Source organism: Aethalodelphis obliquidens, unplaced genomic scaffold, assembly GCF_003676395.1.
Source record: "Aethalodelphis obliquidens isolate GAN/ISIS:26980383/991018 unplaced genomic scaffold, ASM367639v1 scaffold25, whole genome shotgun sequence".
NCBI classification, from domain to species: Eukaryota; Metazoa; Chordata; class Mammalia; order Artiodactyla; family Delphinidae; genus Aethalodelphis; species Aethalodelphis obliquidens.
Genome location: NW_020837969.1, coordinates 14,280,258 through 14,299,370, shown reverse-complemented (window position 1 = coordinate 14,299,370; position 19,113 = coordinate 14,280,258). Strand labels below are relative to the sequence as shown.

Here is a 19,113-nt window from a genome sequence, read left to right as displayed (position 1 = left end):
TTTCACAATTCACAGTAGTTTTTTTTTTTTTTTTTTTTAATGTTGTTTTGGAATTTTTCCTTAGAGCAGTGCTATGTCTCTTTAGGCAGTAGAGGATCCGGATTAAATAATTTTCAGTTTGGGAGCAGTTACTTTCTTGAACTCATACCTCAAGTTTTCCTTCTAACTGTTTTCTCCTCTCAATGTCTGACACCCTTTTTCTAAGTAGGTAGCTCCTTGACTCCAAAATCCTCTTCCAAAATCCTTATAAACTTCAAATATTTATTTTTTTACATTTGATAATGCATCAACTTTTTTCTGAAGTCTTGGTTCTCTTTTTTACTATTTCACACACACACACACACACACACACACACACACACACACACACACAGGTTCAACATAGCTATCATTTGTGTAGTGAAAAGTTAGCTATCATTTATACATGAAAACTTTACAAGTGGAGGGTTGCACTCTGATTTCTTGATCAGAGTTAAACCAAGAACCACCGCATGACACTGAGAGGACAATTTATTTGTAGGAACATAAAACTTCTCATGAAGTAGATCACTGGCCTTTGAACCCAGATTTTCGGTGATTCAGTACTTTTTCATAGGATCCAGTTACAGATTCTAAAGTGGTAGATTTATAATTTGCATGCCTCTATCATGTCTTTGCTCATTATGTCTTATTCTGAGGGAGCTGGCCTGTTCAGTTACTGGGTTGTCTTTTTGATATGTCAAAGAAATAATATACAAAAACCAAAGTTAAGGAGGCATTCTCAGCTTCCTTGCCGGGTTTTTTTTTTTTTTTTGGTGCAATTCTTATTTCATAATTTCCTTTGTTGAACTTAAGAGGAAGCAGTTCTTGAGGTGGAAGGAAGCTTGAGTTCAATATCTGTACCAAAATGCCTGTAGAAAGATAACCTGATAAGGGAACATGTGTGTATGTAATATTTTGTGTCTTAAAAAGTACATTAAAATGTTAGTTTTTAAACCTCTTGTCACCATATTCCAACCTATCATATAGACTGTTTTTCTTGATTGTTACAAGTCAACAAGATTTATTTTGACTGTATTAGGATTTACTTTTTCCTTGAGATAATTATGCCATTATAATTATATAAGTTAGAGCTACTGTGGGGAGCCTTGATACCCTGGTCATCTCAGGCCTCTGAAATGATGATGACACTGCTGTTGTGTTATGTCTTGTAGAAATGGGATTAATGTAGCATTGCTACTCTCTTTACGTCTCTCTATTCTGACAACTCTTTTTTTTTTTTTTTTGCGGTACGTGGGCCTCTCACTGTTCTGGCCTCTCCCATTGCGGAGCACAGGCTTTGGACGCGCAGGCTCAGCGGCCATAGCTCACGGGCCCAGCCGCTCCGCAGCATGTGGGATCTTCCCGGACCGGGGCACGAACCCGTGTCCCCTGCATCGGCAGGCGGACTCTCAACCACTGCGCCACCAGGGAAGCCCTATTCTGACAACTCTTTAAAAGAGATGTCTGCCGAGACTTCTAAGCTCTTCCTTATCTTCAGGGAATAGAAATCCCTTTCAGGAGTCCATAGCTAGCTCCCAGACCCCTGGGTGGGTAGCATATGCATCCTGCTGATAGGATAGCAGGGGAAAAGCCATGAGACTACAGAGAGGTTTTATTTTTATATGAGTTGAAGGCAGATAGTAGTGGAAAATAACCATAGTTAGCACTCAGGAATATTTGTTATGAAGTATGTAATAAACTATGTGTTTAATAGAGAAATTTGATCATTCCACAAGTCACCTGAAGTCTCTAAAGACTGAGAAATAACCATATTTTAGCATGGGCATTATAAAAGAATATAGTAAATACAGCCTCAGTATTATTGGGGGCCAGACTATGAAAGCTGGTGAAAGACAGCCTGGTGGAAGAAAGTTCCTGTGATGTGCTGACCCATCAGACCACCTGCGGACCCTAAATCATGTTACTTGATTATTAATGGCGGAGCGAGAAAATCACTGGGCTGGAAATCAGGAGATGTGGACAGTAGTGAGGCTTTACCTCTGGGATCTTGGAGAAAACTGGCTCCCAGCTCCTCACATCTTGTGACTAGCGCTGAGCATTTCTGCAGGCCTGTTAAGGCGAGTGCGTGCATGCGTGCTCAGCGTCACTTCCAAGAAGGATGCCACGGCCTCTCCCACTTGCAGGTGTTAGTTACCTTTGCTCTGTTAACTCTACATGAGATAACCAAGGTCTTAGTAGATTGACAAATCTGTGCCTCTCCTTTGGATAAACAAATTTGACAAGGTAAAATGCGTCTGCCTGCCCCTTAGTGGTAAAGAGAAATTTAGGACCCTGGTGATGATCACAACATCCAGCAGACTGAAGAAAGCCGGAATTCATTGCCATTCAAATTGTTTGTTTACACATCGAGCGTTTATTGAGCTTCTGCTGTGTATCCAGAATGTTAAGAGTTGCTTTGAGAGTATGTAGTCTACGTAAGTGAAATAGCAAAGAGAGACAGGTGGGTGTGAGATGTGTGCCCAGGCGCTAGTCAGTGCCTCTGGAGGAACTGTGGAACTGATGATGACTCATGTGGTGGTGTAGTTAGGAGGATGAGGCCCCCTGGAAAAGTTAGTGTGCTGATTCTGAAAGTAGTAAAGTGGATGGGTGGACAAGAGGTAGGGGATGTTCTTCAAGTTGGGACAGTTTGAAGGAGTGGTGAGGCCAAGAGATCGAGTTAGATGAGTGTGTGAGAGAAGGGCTATGCTTGGTGGAAAAGCATAAATACCAGAAGAAGGGTTAAAGGATAATATTTACGCTATTTTTATAAATAATGACCTAATTTGGAGAGTCTGCATACAGTCCCTTGGCATGTTTTGTATAAACTTAAATCAGATGACCTCACTAAGTCCTTTTGGAGAGGAGGAAACATCCCTCCCGACCTTTCTCTCCTTTTGTCATAGTATGACGCGTAATTTAAAAAACAGAACAGAAAACCTTGCTAGGACCGGGTTTGATAATCTGAATGGGGGATTCTCAACGACAAGTTTGGATGAACATTTTTAAATGTATTTTGTGTTCTAGTCAAAGTTTTTGTGCCTGGAACTGCCTTTCTGTCTGCATCTCAGATGGTTCCTCCTGTGTTGTTTCTAAGGGGTGGTGGGTGGCAGGGTGTTTCCTTTTACAGAGGGTACAAGCAAAAGAGACTTGATTCATTTTCCTTTCCTGACACACACACTTTTGTTGACACCAGAAATTCTTATAACATCGTTTGTTTGATTATGTTCAGTATCAGGGTAAATTTGCTTCTTTTAACAAAAATTGTGCGGTTGCTCGAGGTGGGAGAGAGACAAGAGCCTAGAGTGTTGGGCTGTCCGAGCCCTGACTGCCCAGCTCCTGCAGACACATACGTCGCAGCTTCCTTTGCAGAGTGTCAAGGACAGAGAAGAAGGAGGGCCCCACACAATGGGGACCAGTGTGCACTCACAGGCTTCATTCTCCACGAGTAACCTCAGCAAAGTGGAGCAACCTCAGCAAAGTGTCTTTTTAGTCATTGTTATCAATTTGAACTTTTGAGGCCTGATATGTAACTTAAAACTGGCATATAATTTTCAAGTGTTCACTTGGGGCTTGTATGTGCTTTAGAAAAGACCACACTTTTATTCCCTTACCTCTGTGTTGGTATTTTCCAGGTTTTGGACACGAAGCAAGTATTGCTCTTTATTTTAAAAGTTTTATTGAAGTGTAATTGACATATAATAAATTGCACATAGTTAAAGCCTGCAATTTAATGAGTTTTCACATAGCTATCCAACACTGAAACCATCACCACAGTCAAGCAGTGAACCTACCTGTTGCTCCCCAAAGTTTTGCCATGCCTCTCTGTATCCCCTCCCCGATACTGCTCTCTGCTCCCACCCCCAGGCAACCACTCATCTGCTTTCGGTCACTGTGTATTAGTTTGTGCTCCCTAAAATTTTCTACAATTAGACTCACAGAGTGTATACTATTTTTTTTTTTTTTTGGTAAAGATTCTTACACTCAGCATATTTACTCTGAGATTCATACACGAAGTGAGTACCAGAGCCCATTGAAATAATTCATACCAGCCAATTCTAAACCTGCTCGTGCTGAGTCACCTTGTCCTTTCTGTGGAAACCACAGGAAAGGCTCTGGTGCATGCCTTCTCCTTGCTCCTTCAGCCTCCTGACCGACCCCAGTGCAGGCTCAGGTGGCCCTGTGCGGTGCGCGTGGCACGCCCTCTTATCTCGGGCGTTGTGAATAAGAAACTATCTTTTCAGTGACAGTGGTCTCCTGATCTGGTGGCCTCACTGTTCTTTAATAATAAAACCTACATTTTAAAACACTTTGGGGAAACTACTATTTGTCATTTCTTTTACTCATATCCAAACAAGAATACATTATTTTTTCTTTTTACATGGGTAGTAGCATACTGTATACAGTGATAAACATCTTGGGTTTTTCCCTTAACAGTATTATTAGTATTAGAGGCTGTGCCTTAGAAAAATTACCACAGTATTATAAGAATATAGGTACATATCCATGTACCTGTCACCACCCATTTCACCGATCCACTGATTTTATATTGTCTAGTAAATTTTTTTTTTTATCTTCTCATTCATTGAGGTAGATCTTCCTGTGTGGGAACAAATACTCTGAGAAATTTTTATGGGTAAAAATAAATTCATCAGAAATGTGTATTAAGTAGAGGCATGCTTTTTGAATATATGAGTATGTTTGTGGATGTGATTTCCGTGTGTCTGCGTGAGCATCTTCAAAGGGTTTAGCTTCTTTCGACAACTGTTGAATCTGTTTCCATCTACTTGAAATTTTAAATGGTTTAAAAACTTTATTGAGGCTGTTTCAGCTTACTGTTTTCTTAGCTTTTCCTTTATCAATTCTGTAGAGTTAAAATTTCATATATTTTGGAGGCTGATCTTTACTCTAAATCTCTTCTCATTATCGGATCTGGAGCATGTTACACTGTTGGAATCTTGTAAGCCACACTGGTTCTCTCTCTTTGGGCTGATTTCCAAAGGCTGTCTCATGCCTGTCCCCTTTGAGAGTTGAGCCTGAAGGAGACAGCCAAAGAGGGAACCAGCAAACCTTGGCTTTCCCTCTTTTGCTACTCTTCTGTGCTATTTCTGGTCTTTCTTTTACCACTCTTCCAGTCTTGACCTCACTTTTAGATCAGGTTGGAATAAAACTTTCTCTCAGAGCCAGAAGGGCAGTGACACATGTAGCTTATTATGCACATTGCACTTTATGTATTAAAGCAACCTCACATATTTAATCTTTACAAGAAACCCTGTGAGACGAGTAGAGATTACAAATGCCAAGAGTCTGCTGTCTTCCCCATTTTTCAAGTAATTATATGACTTCAGAGAGAGGTGAAGGCCACCCGAGGTCAGAGCCAGAAGGACGCGGGTTTCATAACTGCTACTTCTGGGTGCAGGATCCCACATTCACTTGATTTGCTTTTGGGTTTGTGATGTAAATGTGGTTTGGGATCCGGTTTTTCTTACCTTCTCTGTTTTTTGTGTTAAGGAATTTCTGAATTATATGATGGTTGCTTTTTAGGCTAATCTTATTTCTAGTGATATTTTCAGACCAAAAAGCACGAAGCTTGTAAGTAACACTTAAGTGTTTAAACTTAGTCTTATAAACCATGTACTGCAAGGATCGTTAAACGTTTTCTGTGAAGGGCCAGGTATGAAATATTTTAGCCTTTGCAGGCCATACAGCCTCTGTCACAGCCACTCAGCTCTGTCACTGTAGAGCGAAAGCAGCCCTAGACAACATGGAAATGAATGAGTATGGCTGTGTGCCAATAAAACTTTATTTATGGACGTAGTAATTTGAATTTCATACACTTTTCATGTGTCACAATATATTCTTTTGTTTTTTTTCTGGTCATTTAAGAATATAAAAGCTGTTCTTAGCTTGTAAGCCATACAAAATCAGGTTGGCAGTAGGTTTCTCACCCCTGATATAGTGATGTATTTACTAGTTGGGCTGGTTGAATTGTTGATTTATTTCTGAGGTGGTAGACTATTTAATATTCCTGAAGTAAAAATTAAATTTATTTCCCATTGCTCTAAGCAGTGAATACTTAAAAAAGATGAGAGCTGTGTTTTGCTTCTCCAGGTTATTAAAATTATTCTTTAAAGAATAGTAGTAGAACATTAGTTACCAAGGTTGAAATATGAGAAAAGATTTATTTTCATTCATTTGTTTACATGTAGGATTATTTTATGTTCAGCATAAGAAATGTTTTTTAATTGCAGATAGTGATATATATGTATATATATATAAAATATATACATACATACATACATATACATATATATGTAGTAATCCCTAAAGCATGGGAAAGTCATAAAATGCTGTAATAGCTAATAGGTATACTGGGTAACCATCCATCTTCTAGTCCACTATCACATTACAACTACTTTTTTCTCAATCAAAGTAAATGGCATTTTATTGTGGCTGGAACGGAGGCTGAACAAAGTGCAATAGGAAATAGCTATAGCTGCAAACAACTTCCAAGGGTTTCCGGTAACAATTGATAGCTGCACAGGAAGGAAATGAAGGGCCAGTCGCTTTACAATGGCAGGAATTCATTTAAAAAAAAAAAAGTTTACTCATTTGTAGTCTTTTCCCAAATATATGCAAATATTAAGGAAGACTCTATAGATCTTTCTACCTGTTCCTCCTGCTTATTTTTTATTTTACCGTGAAGTATGTTATCCTTAAAGTCTAAAAGAAGTCAAGTTTTATGCACTGCTTTTTCTGCACACGTTAAAATAGATGATATGCCTTTTCTCCGAAAATCTGTTAACCTTGAATCCTTAGGTTAAATTCTTTCAAGGGGTATTCTGTTTTTTTTAATGTTGCTGAATATCATTTGCTAAAATTATTTTAAGTACCAGTATTTTAAGGTTTTGCATTTAAGTGCCGAAGTGAGATTAGCCTTTTTTGTCAACATGATGTTAACTTTATAAAATGGGTTGGGTTTCTTCCCCTCCCTATCTCTGCTATATCTGACATTTATAGGAATGTTGAAGGCAATTCCTGGTAAATTGCATTTGGCTTTTGCTCTTATGTTCATCTTATGTTTCCGTGCCATCCATTTTCAATGAGAAACAGCTAGTTAAGACAGAATTAAAACCAGAAGAGAAGTCTGGAGATTTCAGGGTGCAGATTCTTTCTCAGCCACTGCTTGTGTGACTTTAGACTGGTCATTTGATTCATTCTTTTAGGGTTTTCCGTGGGACTCTGAAAGTTTGAACTAAATGAGTTCTGAGCGCCCTTCCAGCCTGGACAGTGTATGAATAGAATTCCATTTTTGGCTCCAAGCCTAATCCTGCCGGCACCAGGACTGCAGTGACAAACAATAGCTGTTCAAATGGCGGCAGCTGCCCAGAGAACTCCAGACAGGCTGTAGTTAAATGCAGTCTTGGAACACCACCTAAATAAAGACAGCGCAGTACTGCAGAGGATCGCTGAGCTCATGGTCTAAAGCTCCAAGGGGATGGCCGTTGAGTGATAACTACAGAAAAATTGGAAGTTTGCTCTTGGCCTACAAGGCAATCTGTATTTTTAGATGCGAGCCGGTGGGTAGCAGGGCCCACCTCCCTGCCTGTCTTTCCAGGTCTGCTCTGCCTTTTCACTGCGGCGCTCGTCTTGCCTGTTCTGTGGACATTCAGTCCTGGCTCAATCCTGGCTCAGGTCCTGGAGGGTCAGGACAGAACCAAGCATGATACAGAGTATGTGATTACTGCTTAATATGTATTCTCCAGTTGACTGATTTTAAAAATCAGCGAAATTCATATGATTTCCGTTTCACCTGTTGGAAGAGGAGTCTTAGAGGTTTGAACAGGAAAACAATGTCCTTGGTTTAGTTTCTGTTCCTCCTCCTCCTGTGGTATCCTCTATCTAGCCACTGTCCAGACCTCAGGACTTCAGCTGTGCTCTTTGTAAATTACAGTAAACAGGCTTGTTCTGAGAACATTTTCACTTTATTAAAGCTGGTTAGGTACAGATCTGTAGAATAGAATGTCCCATGAAAAAGTATTTGTCATGTGCTACATGGAATTCAACAGTTAATGTCTCCTGCTTTCCTGTCTCACTGTCTTTTGCTTGCTTTAATACTTTATTTTAAAAATTAGAATAATTAACAATTACTACTAATAATTACTAATATATTGCCTCCTTTATTTTCCATACATTTGATGAGTCTCTGTAGTTCTGTGATAGCTTCACCAACTCAAAGCAGGCTGTATTTCAATAGTGCATCATGGAAATTTTTAAAAAAATTACTCAGGAGTCTGAAGTTTAGAATACATATCCCATAAATTTCTAAAACTTTTTTTTCTTTTTTTTTTGCGGTACGCGGGCCTCTCACTGTTGTGGCCTCTCCCGTTGCGGAGCACAGGCTCTGGACGCGCAGGCTCAGCGGCCATGGCTCACGGGCCCAGCCGCTCCGCGGCATGTGGGATCTTCCCGGACCGGGGCACAAACCCGTGTCCCCTGCATCGGTAGGCGGACTCTCAACCACTGTGCCACCAGGGAAGCCCTCTAAAACATTTTTAACTTCTGACCTCTTATAGCTTCTATATTTATTTTATATAGTTTGTTTATAGTTTATTTTATATAGTTTTTACAGTGAGAGGACACTTTAGAATTTATGGTACATTTCATTAAAATTTAGTTTCAAAAACATTTTAGAAAAAATTATAAGAGATATGCCACTGTAATGTTTCTAAGAAGTTTTATTTTTTACATACACGGCCGGATGCTTCAGAGTTTTTAGAAAATCATTTGAGACTTTACAGCTTGAGATTAGTGTTCAACCAGTAAATGTTTCTGTATCCTTTCACGCTGACCTTTAAAATATTTTAATGTTTAAATTTCTTTAAATAATACACTTGTTAATATAGAAATGTATGACATAAAAAGCGAAGGTGCCCTCCTCTTTACCTTTCTTCTTTGGCCCACCTGTTCCCAGGAGTAACTACAGGTAATAATTTGGGGTTTAACCTTTTATGAAGGTGTGTACGCATATTACACATCATATATATGTATGTATGTATAGTCTTTGGGGGTTTTATAGTACTTGTCTAAAAGTTGCTTGAGCAATACGTTTCACAGTGTCCTCACTAGGACGTTACAGGTGTTTTATTGTAATGGTCTTTGGTGTTGCTGATTACTAAAGCACACTCAATGTCCTGGGGACAAGCCCTGCTAAAGTAAGGCTTGAACGTAGAAAGATGGAAATGGAATTTCCAGATCACGGTAGTAACAACTATTGAAGAAATTACGCTGTCCACACTGAAGACACCTAAGACTTTAAATATTCCCTTTACCACCAACTGTGCCACCATGAAAGTTCTTAAACTTAGTGAAGAACAGAATAGATTCAAGTGTTTCAGAAAAATCAGTGGGGAAAACAGTTGAAAATAATACACCCAAAGTGCATGCTTACAGTCAAGGCTTAGTCAGAATAGGGCTGTGATTAATAAAACATTGTGAGAAAGATACAGAGGTACAAGGGCTGTTTCCTTAAGGAAATTGTATGCTTTTGAGGACAAGGGCCTTGTCTTGGCTTTTATATGTGTGTCTCAGAAGGACATATTTGGGGAAGACATTCTATAAAATAAGTTGAATAGCATAGTACAGACTGAACAAGTGGGTGATTTTGAGCTAGCGAACTTTATGACATCATTATTGCTTATAAACATACATTTCATTAATTTTTGGTTTTAGCAAGAGTTCACCAAAAGCAAAAATGTACATTGGTAAAATCATGATTCTTGAAAAGTCATTGTTAAACACAGAGACTCTTGACTTTTAGGTGTTCACATGCATCTGTAAACTGATAAAAGCAAACCAGGCTTCCTCATCACCAGCTGAGCCCAGTGAGGAGACTAGTAAGAGAGAGGGGGCAGGAGGAAGGGGGCTTTGTTGGAGCAGTATCAGTGTGTCAAAGTCTTGGAAATTTTTGCTTTTTTCATTGTTAGATGCTTACAAAATTTGGATTTTGGTAACAAATACATTTGCTATTGAAATACTGCTTCAAATTTTAACCACAGGAAAAGATTCTGACTATTGTAGATGTTAAAGTTTGGGGTTTTGACATATATAATTTGAAATTGGAGACTCTCCAAAGGAGTAGAGATGATTTGTGACAATTTGAATTATTTAAATTAATTTAAAAATTCAGCCTTTCGGACACACTAGCTACATTTCCAGTGCTCGGTGGCCACGTATGCTGGGGGCTACCATATCAGACAGTGCCAATTGTAGAACTTGTTCATCATTGCAGAAAGTTCTGTGGGATGGTGCTTCTCTGGCACATATGATGCTGTAGTTCATGCATTACTATAAAATAAGCAAAAGGATAAGAAGGCCAAAGTTGTTGCAGGGGTTAGACAAAAATAATCAGGGTAATGGGAAATGTTAATTAGGTGAGCAAACTTTTGTTTTCTTCCTTGATCTTTCCCCTTCCTCTGCTTATTTTCAAGTAGAATAGTTGGAAAATGATTCAAAGTAAATTTCCTGCCAAGCAAGGTGAACACATGACCACGCAACTTTTTTTTTTTAGAGCCAGGACCTTTTCTTTCACAGTTTTGTTTCTTCAAAAACTGCAGATTGCAAGTTATGTTCTCTCTCAGTGCAGTTGGACCTTAATCCTACTCAGAAATCCTTTTTTTTTTTCTTCTCCAGCTGCCATCTAGTTTCATTCATAGTGCTGACGTTTCAAACCCTTTCTTCCAGAACCAAAGCCTTCCGTCCCTCCTTGGCTTCTCTCATTCTTCATGTGGCTTTCAGGCTCCCGTGCTCTGTGTTTACTGAACTCCCGTCTCACCCCTTCGCTCGATGACGTTGCGTAAGCAACTTAATCTCTGAGCCTGTAAAAATATTAATTCATTTATTATGGTACAGATATTGCCATATATATATACATGTGGATTGAATGAGATAATACATTTAAATCTCATAGCACAATACCTGAGCATTGAGTAAGCCAAATAACAGTTAGAGATGAGCTCATCTGAGGCATTAGTTGACTTCGGCTTTAGCGCAAACCGTCCTAATACTCAGCGGCTTAAAGCAACCACCATGATTTAGTTCTGATCTTGGCCAGGCTTGGCTGCTCTTTCATGTAGTGCTGGTCTCACTTGGCTGGTTGGCTGGTCCCGGGTGGCTCCACTCACATATTGGCTGGTGGGTTGGTTGTCCCTTGGAACAACAGAGATGATCAGACATCATCCAAGCAAGTTCAAACTTCCTTGGAATCCAGAGCCCTCAGCAAGGACCTGTGCTCTTTTCTATATGTGCTCTACATTCTCATCTACCTCACTGTTTCTTGAATGTAGTCTTTGCCTTCTGGACCTTGTTTCTTGAAAACAAGAGTCAGTCTTAATCATCTCTGCGTTCTGAGTGGACAGCACAAAATAGTTGAATGAATGCATAAATACAGTTTTGCCGATGTGGACTATTTCGTTATCTTCACCTACTAATCCCGTAAGTTCACCTTTACGTGCCGCCTACCTCGTGAAGTCCATTTGATCTCTTGAACTTTGGGAAGTTTGGAGGTGGTTTTTGGTATTGATTTATAAGAAATGTCGAATATTAAAATCTTACATTAAAGCATTATAGTTAATCTAACATTCTGTCTTAAATGGAGTCTTCTCTAAGTGCTATAGTGGCACTGAAAAGCTGTAAATAGTTTTTTAATGATGTTCATAAAAACAGGAAAGTTTGATTTCTTAGTTCTACATACATTTATGGGGCAAACTTGTAATTGTGAATTGGTGAGAAGAAGCCGTATTTGCTCACTCAGTCCACTTACATTTATAATGGTATTGGTCTACAGAAAGGATTGTTTTTTTAGGGCAAGGAAGTTTTTTGTCTTCATTTCTGTTTTTAATTTAACAGAGCTCAGGAGAAAAGAAAGATAAAGTTGTTACAAGAGGCAGCACTTGCATATGCTTTTTTCTGCCTTCGCCCACTCTATTTTACTCTCTAACTTGCTTTTTTGGACCTATTAAATGACTAATGATGAACATTGCCAGCTTTCTTTTTTCTTAAACTTCGTGTAAGTCACAGTGGAGAGTTTTTGGAGAGTTGAAATATCATGATGCAGTAAATTATGCAGTGTGGTGTGTTGGGGAGTGGGGAAGAATTCCCCAGTCCTCTCATCTGGGCCTCAGGAAAACTAAATTCGAATCCTGGCTCGGACAGTGACTTACTGGTGAATTGGAACAAGTTAATTTATCTTTGGCTCAGGTAGCTGAGTTTGGTAATCTTAAAGGTTTCTCTCCATTTCTGAAATACTGTGCTGTTTCAGTTAAGTATAGCTCCTTCTGGAACTTAGTAATAAACATTACAGGTGAGCACCAGTGTTTAAAATGAAAGAAGTGGATACACTAATTAGATATTCAGTACCTACAGGGTCAATAACATGTATATAGAAAAGGTACCCTTTGGATTCATTTTTGAAAATAGGTGTTTGTGAGGCAGGCACGGTGGAAGGATTAGCAGGATGGAGATGTGCAGAAATTACAGAGGTGAAAGTGGCTGTGAAATGCATCATGAATTCTAGAGCTAAGTTGGTGTGGCTGGAGCGTGCGGTACTTGGGTAGCATTTCCACTGTGTTCCCCTCCCGGTGCAGTTGACTGTACCTCCAGAGCGCATCCACGGTTTTCCTAGTATGTGCCTGCTTCATTAGGACATTTTGTTTTCTCTTTGGGGTTCATTTTGTATGGAAATTCCACAGGAAGCACTTGTTTTCCCCTTCTCTTAGGAGGTGTACCACCTCACGCCATCCCCATAGGACATACATGCACTGCCCCTCCCTGGTGATGGTGTTCAGGACCAGAAAACTGTGACACTTGTGACAGGATTCCTTTTGGTACAAGTGTGCGAATCTAGGAAGAAAGGTCTTTTTTTTTTTCAGTCTGAAATATCTTTCATGTTCATGAGATCTTACCTGTAACTTAAATTGCAGTAGCCACATGAGGCTCGTGGCTGCTGTACTGGTTAGTTCACATCTGGATCTTTATCTTCCCTCGTGGTTACAGTCACTCATTACATACACCCTGTTAGCCTGCGGAATGGTCTCCTCCTCGTAAAAGAAATTCCTTTCCTGGTCTGCTTCCTGCCTCCCTGGCTCTCACTTGATCTTCTCTTCCAAGCTTCTCTGAAGTACTTGGAGGAGAGACTTCCTCCTTAAATTTCTCTGCCTGTGGCCTCTGGGACACCTGCTTCCCTTCCAGCCTTTGCTCCTTAGGCTTCCTCATGGCTTTCTAAACACTCATGGCCCCTACTTTAATAAGATTGGCCCACCCTTTATTTTTTGGTAGGCCCACCATTCACCATTCTTCATACTCTCTTCTGTACTTGGGGTATAACTAAGTCTGTCTCTGCCTCTGTTGACTTCCCTGCACGTCACATCTGTGCCTCTAAATGTCTGTTGGACATCACCTTCACCTGGACCATCTGTCACAGTGCTTGACACATCTTACCTGTAAATATATGTTAAATGGTTTTCTGTTAGCTCCTATATAAGCTATAAATTTGTATCATTTCCAAGTTCAGTGTAGTTTACGTGCCTCTCTTCCTCCAATGCATATTTAAAATTCTGTTCTTTTATGGTTTTAAGAAATTCATGTGTTCACACATTTAAGTATTTCTTTAGGATAACAGAGATATAACAGTATAACCAAGATATACAGGAAAGGCAGAGTCTCATGGACTTTGAAGGATACAAAAAAAGACTTTTAAAGGAGTGCCGTGGGGTGATGTTATGATAAAGCAAATGAAAGAGCTTGGGAGGCCCTGCAGCAGAACCCCAGGCTAGGCCTGTCATGGGAACCCTCAGAAGTGATGTTTAAGCTGAGAGGTGGAGGAGTGTGTAGGAGTAGCTGGGCACAAAAAAAAAATGGATAAAAAGGAACATTAGGATTCATTGCATTTGAATGGAATTAATATTCCATTTGAGTTAAGAGAGAATTAATTTTAAGTATAGAGAGCATGCAAATAACTCCAAACCTAGGAGATGGTCAGGTTTGCTTTTTGTCTTTATATTGAATTGATAATACAGATGTAAGTCCATCCTTTTTAGCAGTCTGGTGTGCTATAAGGAAACTGTAAAGTGAGGAAATTGTATTTGCTAACGGGTATTTATTTATTTGCTACAGATACTTATTTGCTAACAGATATCCCTGCAATGAATGATTATGTTCTGCAGAGCAGAACCCTATCTTGCTGTGAACATGCCAAGCTGTGGCCTAACAGCAAGTTTTTGATGGGTACATGAGGACAATTAGATGGGACTAATCACAGCAATTTCCTGTCATTCTTGAACTGCTTAAAACGACAATCAGAAAGGGTGGTAAACTTTTGACAGGAAAAAAAAAAAAGGGATTAACTTTAAAAGGTTTTCGACTAATGAAAATCAAGCTTGTGCCACAGTAAGCCACATTCTCACACCATTAAGCATTGTGAAGCATTTTCCTTGAACCTCTTTTAATCTATAAGTACGGTTTTGGAAAAACTCCAGGTTCTAGCTTACAATATAGTCTTCTGTTGTCCTTATTACAAAGAGAGTGTTGCTTCATTGAATGGTGGGGAAGATAATGTTGATGTAGATTCTTAGTGACTATTTAAGAAAAGAAAAACTTTGAATTAAATGAAAACATAAGTCTTTCATGTCCAAATTTAGGGAAACATTTTGAATAGCCTTTAATTGGTAGTTTTGTGAAATTAGTTAGGCTAATAGAAAATCAATTAGAATGATAAAATCTGTTCTTAAATATGAGTTATTTGAGGTATTTCTCTGTGGAAAACCACAGAAAGCTGGGCAGGAGAAGGATTAGTCCTAGCGGTGATTGGCCACATAAAGGCCTCAGAATCACTCAGTTTGCACCTGTCCGTTATCAGCACAGGTTGCAGAGGTTATTTTAGTGGTTGGGGGAATTTTGGTTTTAATTTCTGTGAAGTACAAGACTATATTTCATCAGTTTTAATGGCCTTCTAGGTTCCAACATATGTTGGCAGTTTAGCCGTCGTTGAAGCTCTAGAGAGAGATTTAAACTATCGCTATTCTAGCTTGATAGAAAAATCAAAGAAATAAAGAATGTGGGGTTTCTTTGAGGATCATTTCTTCCCTTTTGGGGAAATTAAATGATTGTTATTTGAGCAGTATTACCTGGAAAATCACAATACTTTTTATAACAGTTCTTTATTTTTGAGGGTAGACGACCCAAAGATAATAAATCATAGTCAACATTATATTTTCCAATGGTCCTTTTTAATACAGTTACAGAAGTTTTTTCTGAAAATTCTTAATCATCTCTGCAGCAGTCACAGCAGATATGGATGAGGTTGAAATCTTGGATAACTTCATCCCACTTTTTAAAAATCTTTTCTGACAAAATGTATGTTGAAACTACTAAACAAATTTTTTAAATGTAACTGATTTGAGTTTTTCCGTTTTCTTAATACTTCTGTCATTTATCTAATGTTTTTAAGCATCATTAAAATGAGAAAGTATAAACTATGTTGTTTGTAAATAAAATAATTAACCCTACCTGGATTAATAACTTTTTCCTCTTCAGAATAAGTTAGGCATTTGCTCAAACTTCTACACTCAGTGTGTGGTTTCAGTTACAGTAGTTTGTAATTACCTTTATTTTGTGAGGATTCATGAACTGCTATCATTTTATAGGTCTCATCACGACTACATCCAGGAAACTAGACCGCGAGCAGCAAGGTGAACACATATTAGAAGTAAGCATTTCTTAATTTTTAATAATTTAAAAAATCTCGTAATCATAAATAATTTGGGAAAGAGCAATCTTACTCATATTATCTAGTAATTCAGAGCTGTTGCTATTTTGTTATATCACCTTATGGTCATTAATAAGAAGGAAAATAAAGAAAATGTTGTGACTATAGTTCAGGTCTGCTTTACACCCCTGTCAACCCCCAGAAGATAAACAGATGCCAAAATATCCAAGGCAGCAGGTTACGAACAGTGGCGTCCTGCTGCGGCCCCCTCACCCTGATTAGAACCGCACTACACACCTGCTAATTGTCCGCCTCACTCCGGAGCCCTCTCTTCTCAATGAATATCAAAGGCTGGGTGGGAACAGGTATAAGATACTTAGGACTTGGAAGATGATATTAAGATATTGATAGGAAATAAGATTAGTTTACATATCGTGTATGTTTCTCTGTAGCCCTTTTGTGGTAATTGATTTGAGGGCCAGTGTTGGCATTGATTTGACTGTCTTAAAGAAGAGAGTATTTTTAGTAACATGTTAAAAGCTCTGTCGCCCGGCTGCTAGTTATGGAACCCAAACGGAGGAAACGATTTGACGAATGCTACAAAGCGTAGTACTTGGTTGTATTTCTCTTTAATTTTTCTTTTTTCCTAACGATCACATGAAAACTGATCAAAAGGAAATGTTTTGAGAGGTTAAAATTAAAATAGTAATTATAATTTTGTTTCATTTTGAGAGTTTGGGAAGGCAAATCACGTGCTTTAATTAAAGCAGCTACTTTACTTAAGTACTCTTGACAAGTACCATGAAGATACATTCATTCCCACTTTTATAAACAACAGAATTTGCACCTGCCAAGCTTCAGAAAGAACATAGTTCCACAGAAAACTTAAGTCTACTTTAATGTTTTTAGCATTTCATTAATTCACTTGGGATGACGTGGTGAGGGGAGTAACTACGGCCGTCCCTTTTAATGTGCACACTGAACTGAAAATGAACATTGGATCTGAGGGTGAAATGGTTTCTCATGCATTCAGAAGCATTCACCAGCATAACCCTCAAGAATCTCAGATCTTCATTCCTAAAATGAATACATGAATAATCTACTTAGAATAAAAGTTACTTTACATTTCTTTTACTGAAAATCTCATTTAATAAGTTGGTCTTAAATTTAAATGTTTATGTTCACCCTACCAAACATGGGAATCTTCTGTACAAGACAAGAGAGAGCCAGGCAAAATGAAATGATGATTGCTAGTATTAAAAGGCCTGCTACTTAGCATGTATTTTAATCGGATGATTTAACTTATTTCATTGACGAAGCTTAAAAATGACAGTTTTTAAATGCAGTATGTGAAGATTTTATTTTTAAGCATGTACAAGAGGACTCTAAATATTTAAAAGCAAAATCTTCATGTATCTCTTCCTTCGCTTAAAAATACTGAGTTTTTGAGAGCTTAACGTTTACAGTTAGGGCGTGTGAGGAAGAGGGGTGACGGGTAAGGAGAGAGCGAGGGCTCAGAGCCGGTGCTTTCCTAGCCCCTGGCCTCCCCCCGGCCTGCCCCCAGTCCCTTTGTGAAAATGGAGAGGTTGCCCTGCCCCCTCACAGGGCTGTGGTCGGAGTGAGGAATCGGTACGTGTCCATAGTGCTGTGTGAATTGCAGAGGTTTATAGAAAAGGTGATTGTCATTAGGAAGAAGACATTCACTTTTTATACAGTATATTTTAAAAACATTTCTTGATGTTATTTTTTTTTAAAAAAAAAACAGGTTACAGTGACAGACAATGGTAGTCCCCCCAAGTCAACCATTGCAAGAGTAATTGTGAAGATCCTTGACGAAAATGACAACAAGCCTCAGTTCCTGCAGAAGTTCTACAAAATCAGACTCCCAGAGCGGGAAAAACCAGAACGAGAAAGAAACACCAAGCGCGAGCCTTTATATCGTGTTATAGCTACAGACAAAGATGAAGGTCCCAATGCAGAAATCTCCTATAGCATTGAAGAGGGAAATGAACATGGCAAATTTTTTATTGAGCCAAAAACTGGAGTGGTTTTGTCTAAGAAGTTTTCTGGAGCTGGAGAATATGATATTCTTTCAGTGAGTGAAGATCTAGTCTTTGAATTTCTTCCATAATTTGACCGTTAATCTAGTCTTATGTCTCTCATAACTTTCTCTCTATTCAGTAAAATGGCCTCAGTGCTGTACCTAACAATGGGAAGTATGGGTTTGCTTTTCCCTTTTTTAGTTGTCATTCTCGTTATCTATGTTGAGTATGGCATAAAAAGGTTGCCCTTTTTATCAGGCATTAAATGGAATATGGAATTAACATGGAATATATACTGCACAGATATGAAATGTTTGAAATGGGTTCAGTTTCAGACCAAACCAATCAATGCTTCAGTTATGGGATGCAACTTTTCATTTGCTGTTTTTATCCCCTCTGCCCATATTTTATAGATTAAGGCAGTTGATAATGGTCGCCCCCAAAAGTCATCAACCACTCGACTCCATATTGAATGGATCTCCAAACCCAAACCGTCCCCGGAGCCAATTTCATTTGAAGAATCATTTTTTACCTTTACTGTAATGGAAAGCGATCCAGTTGCTCACATGATTGGAGTAATAGCTGTTGAGCCTCCAGGCATACCTCTTTGGTTTGACATCATTGGTAAGCTTCATGACGGTTTTCATCATCCTTGTATAGATCTCACTGAGGGGAACCCGCCTCTGGTTTTCTGATTTTGGGGCATATCTCAGAATTTAAAATTGGGAGTAAGACCTATAAGTGGAGAATTTGTTTTAAACTGCAGTATTTTGCTGCAAAATTTTTCACTATATCCAACATATATTAAACTTGTTTAAAATAGGTGCTCTGTATGTACCTTATTAATATAAAAATAAAGTTTTTAAAAGTGTACCAAAGAGATACAGAGAAATCTGAATGTTTGGTCTAAAAGCACAGCTTCTTAATTTTTCCTCTTGATACATAACATATAGCACATAACTATTTTTAGTGATTATGATTTGAATGTTTAAAATAACTATGCCTACGTGATTGTCGCATGTCAGTATTTTATAGGGAATATGCTTAAAATTTATAAGTTATAAAGGATAGTGTCAACTGTGGCTTTTTAAGTTTGATTTACCTCATTTTCAGTAGAAAGCAGGCTTCACTAGATTAAATCACCCTGTGACAAAAATTATATGCCAAGCCAATTCTTTTTTTTCTGTCATTGAATTTAGCTAGATATTGAATGTAATACAACGTACTTAAAACAATTTCACATTAGACTTTGGCGTCTTAGTTTTTTAATTCTTATTTCTTCACAGTATT

At 38.5% G+C, this 19,113-nt stretch overlaps 1 protein-coding gene across 4 annotated transcripts in view; it reads left to right on the top strand.

Moving 5' to 3' along the window:
• Window positions 1–19,113, top strand: part of FAT1 (FAT atypical cadherin 1) — a 117,974-nt gene that overhangs the window by 55,824 nt on the left and 43,037 nt on the right. For all 4 annotated transcript variants that reach the window (XM_027122671.1, XM_027122668.1, XM_027122669.1 and 1 more), the window contains exons 4-6: window positions 15,720–15,781; window positions 17,547–17,876; window positions 18,237–18,447. In XM_027122671.1, the coding sequence (XP_026978472.1) occupies window positions 15,720–15,781; window positions 17,547–17,876; window positions 18,237–18,447 (603 nt within the window). The remainder of the gene's footprint in view (window positions 1–15,719; window positions 15,782–17,546; window positions 17,877–18,236; window positions 18,448–19,113) is intronic.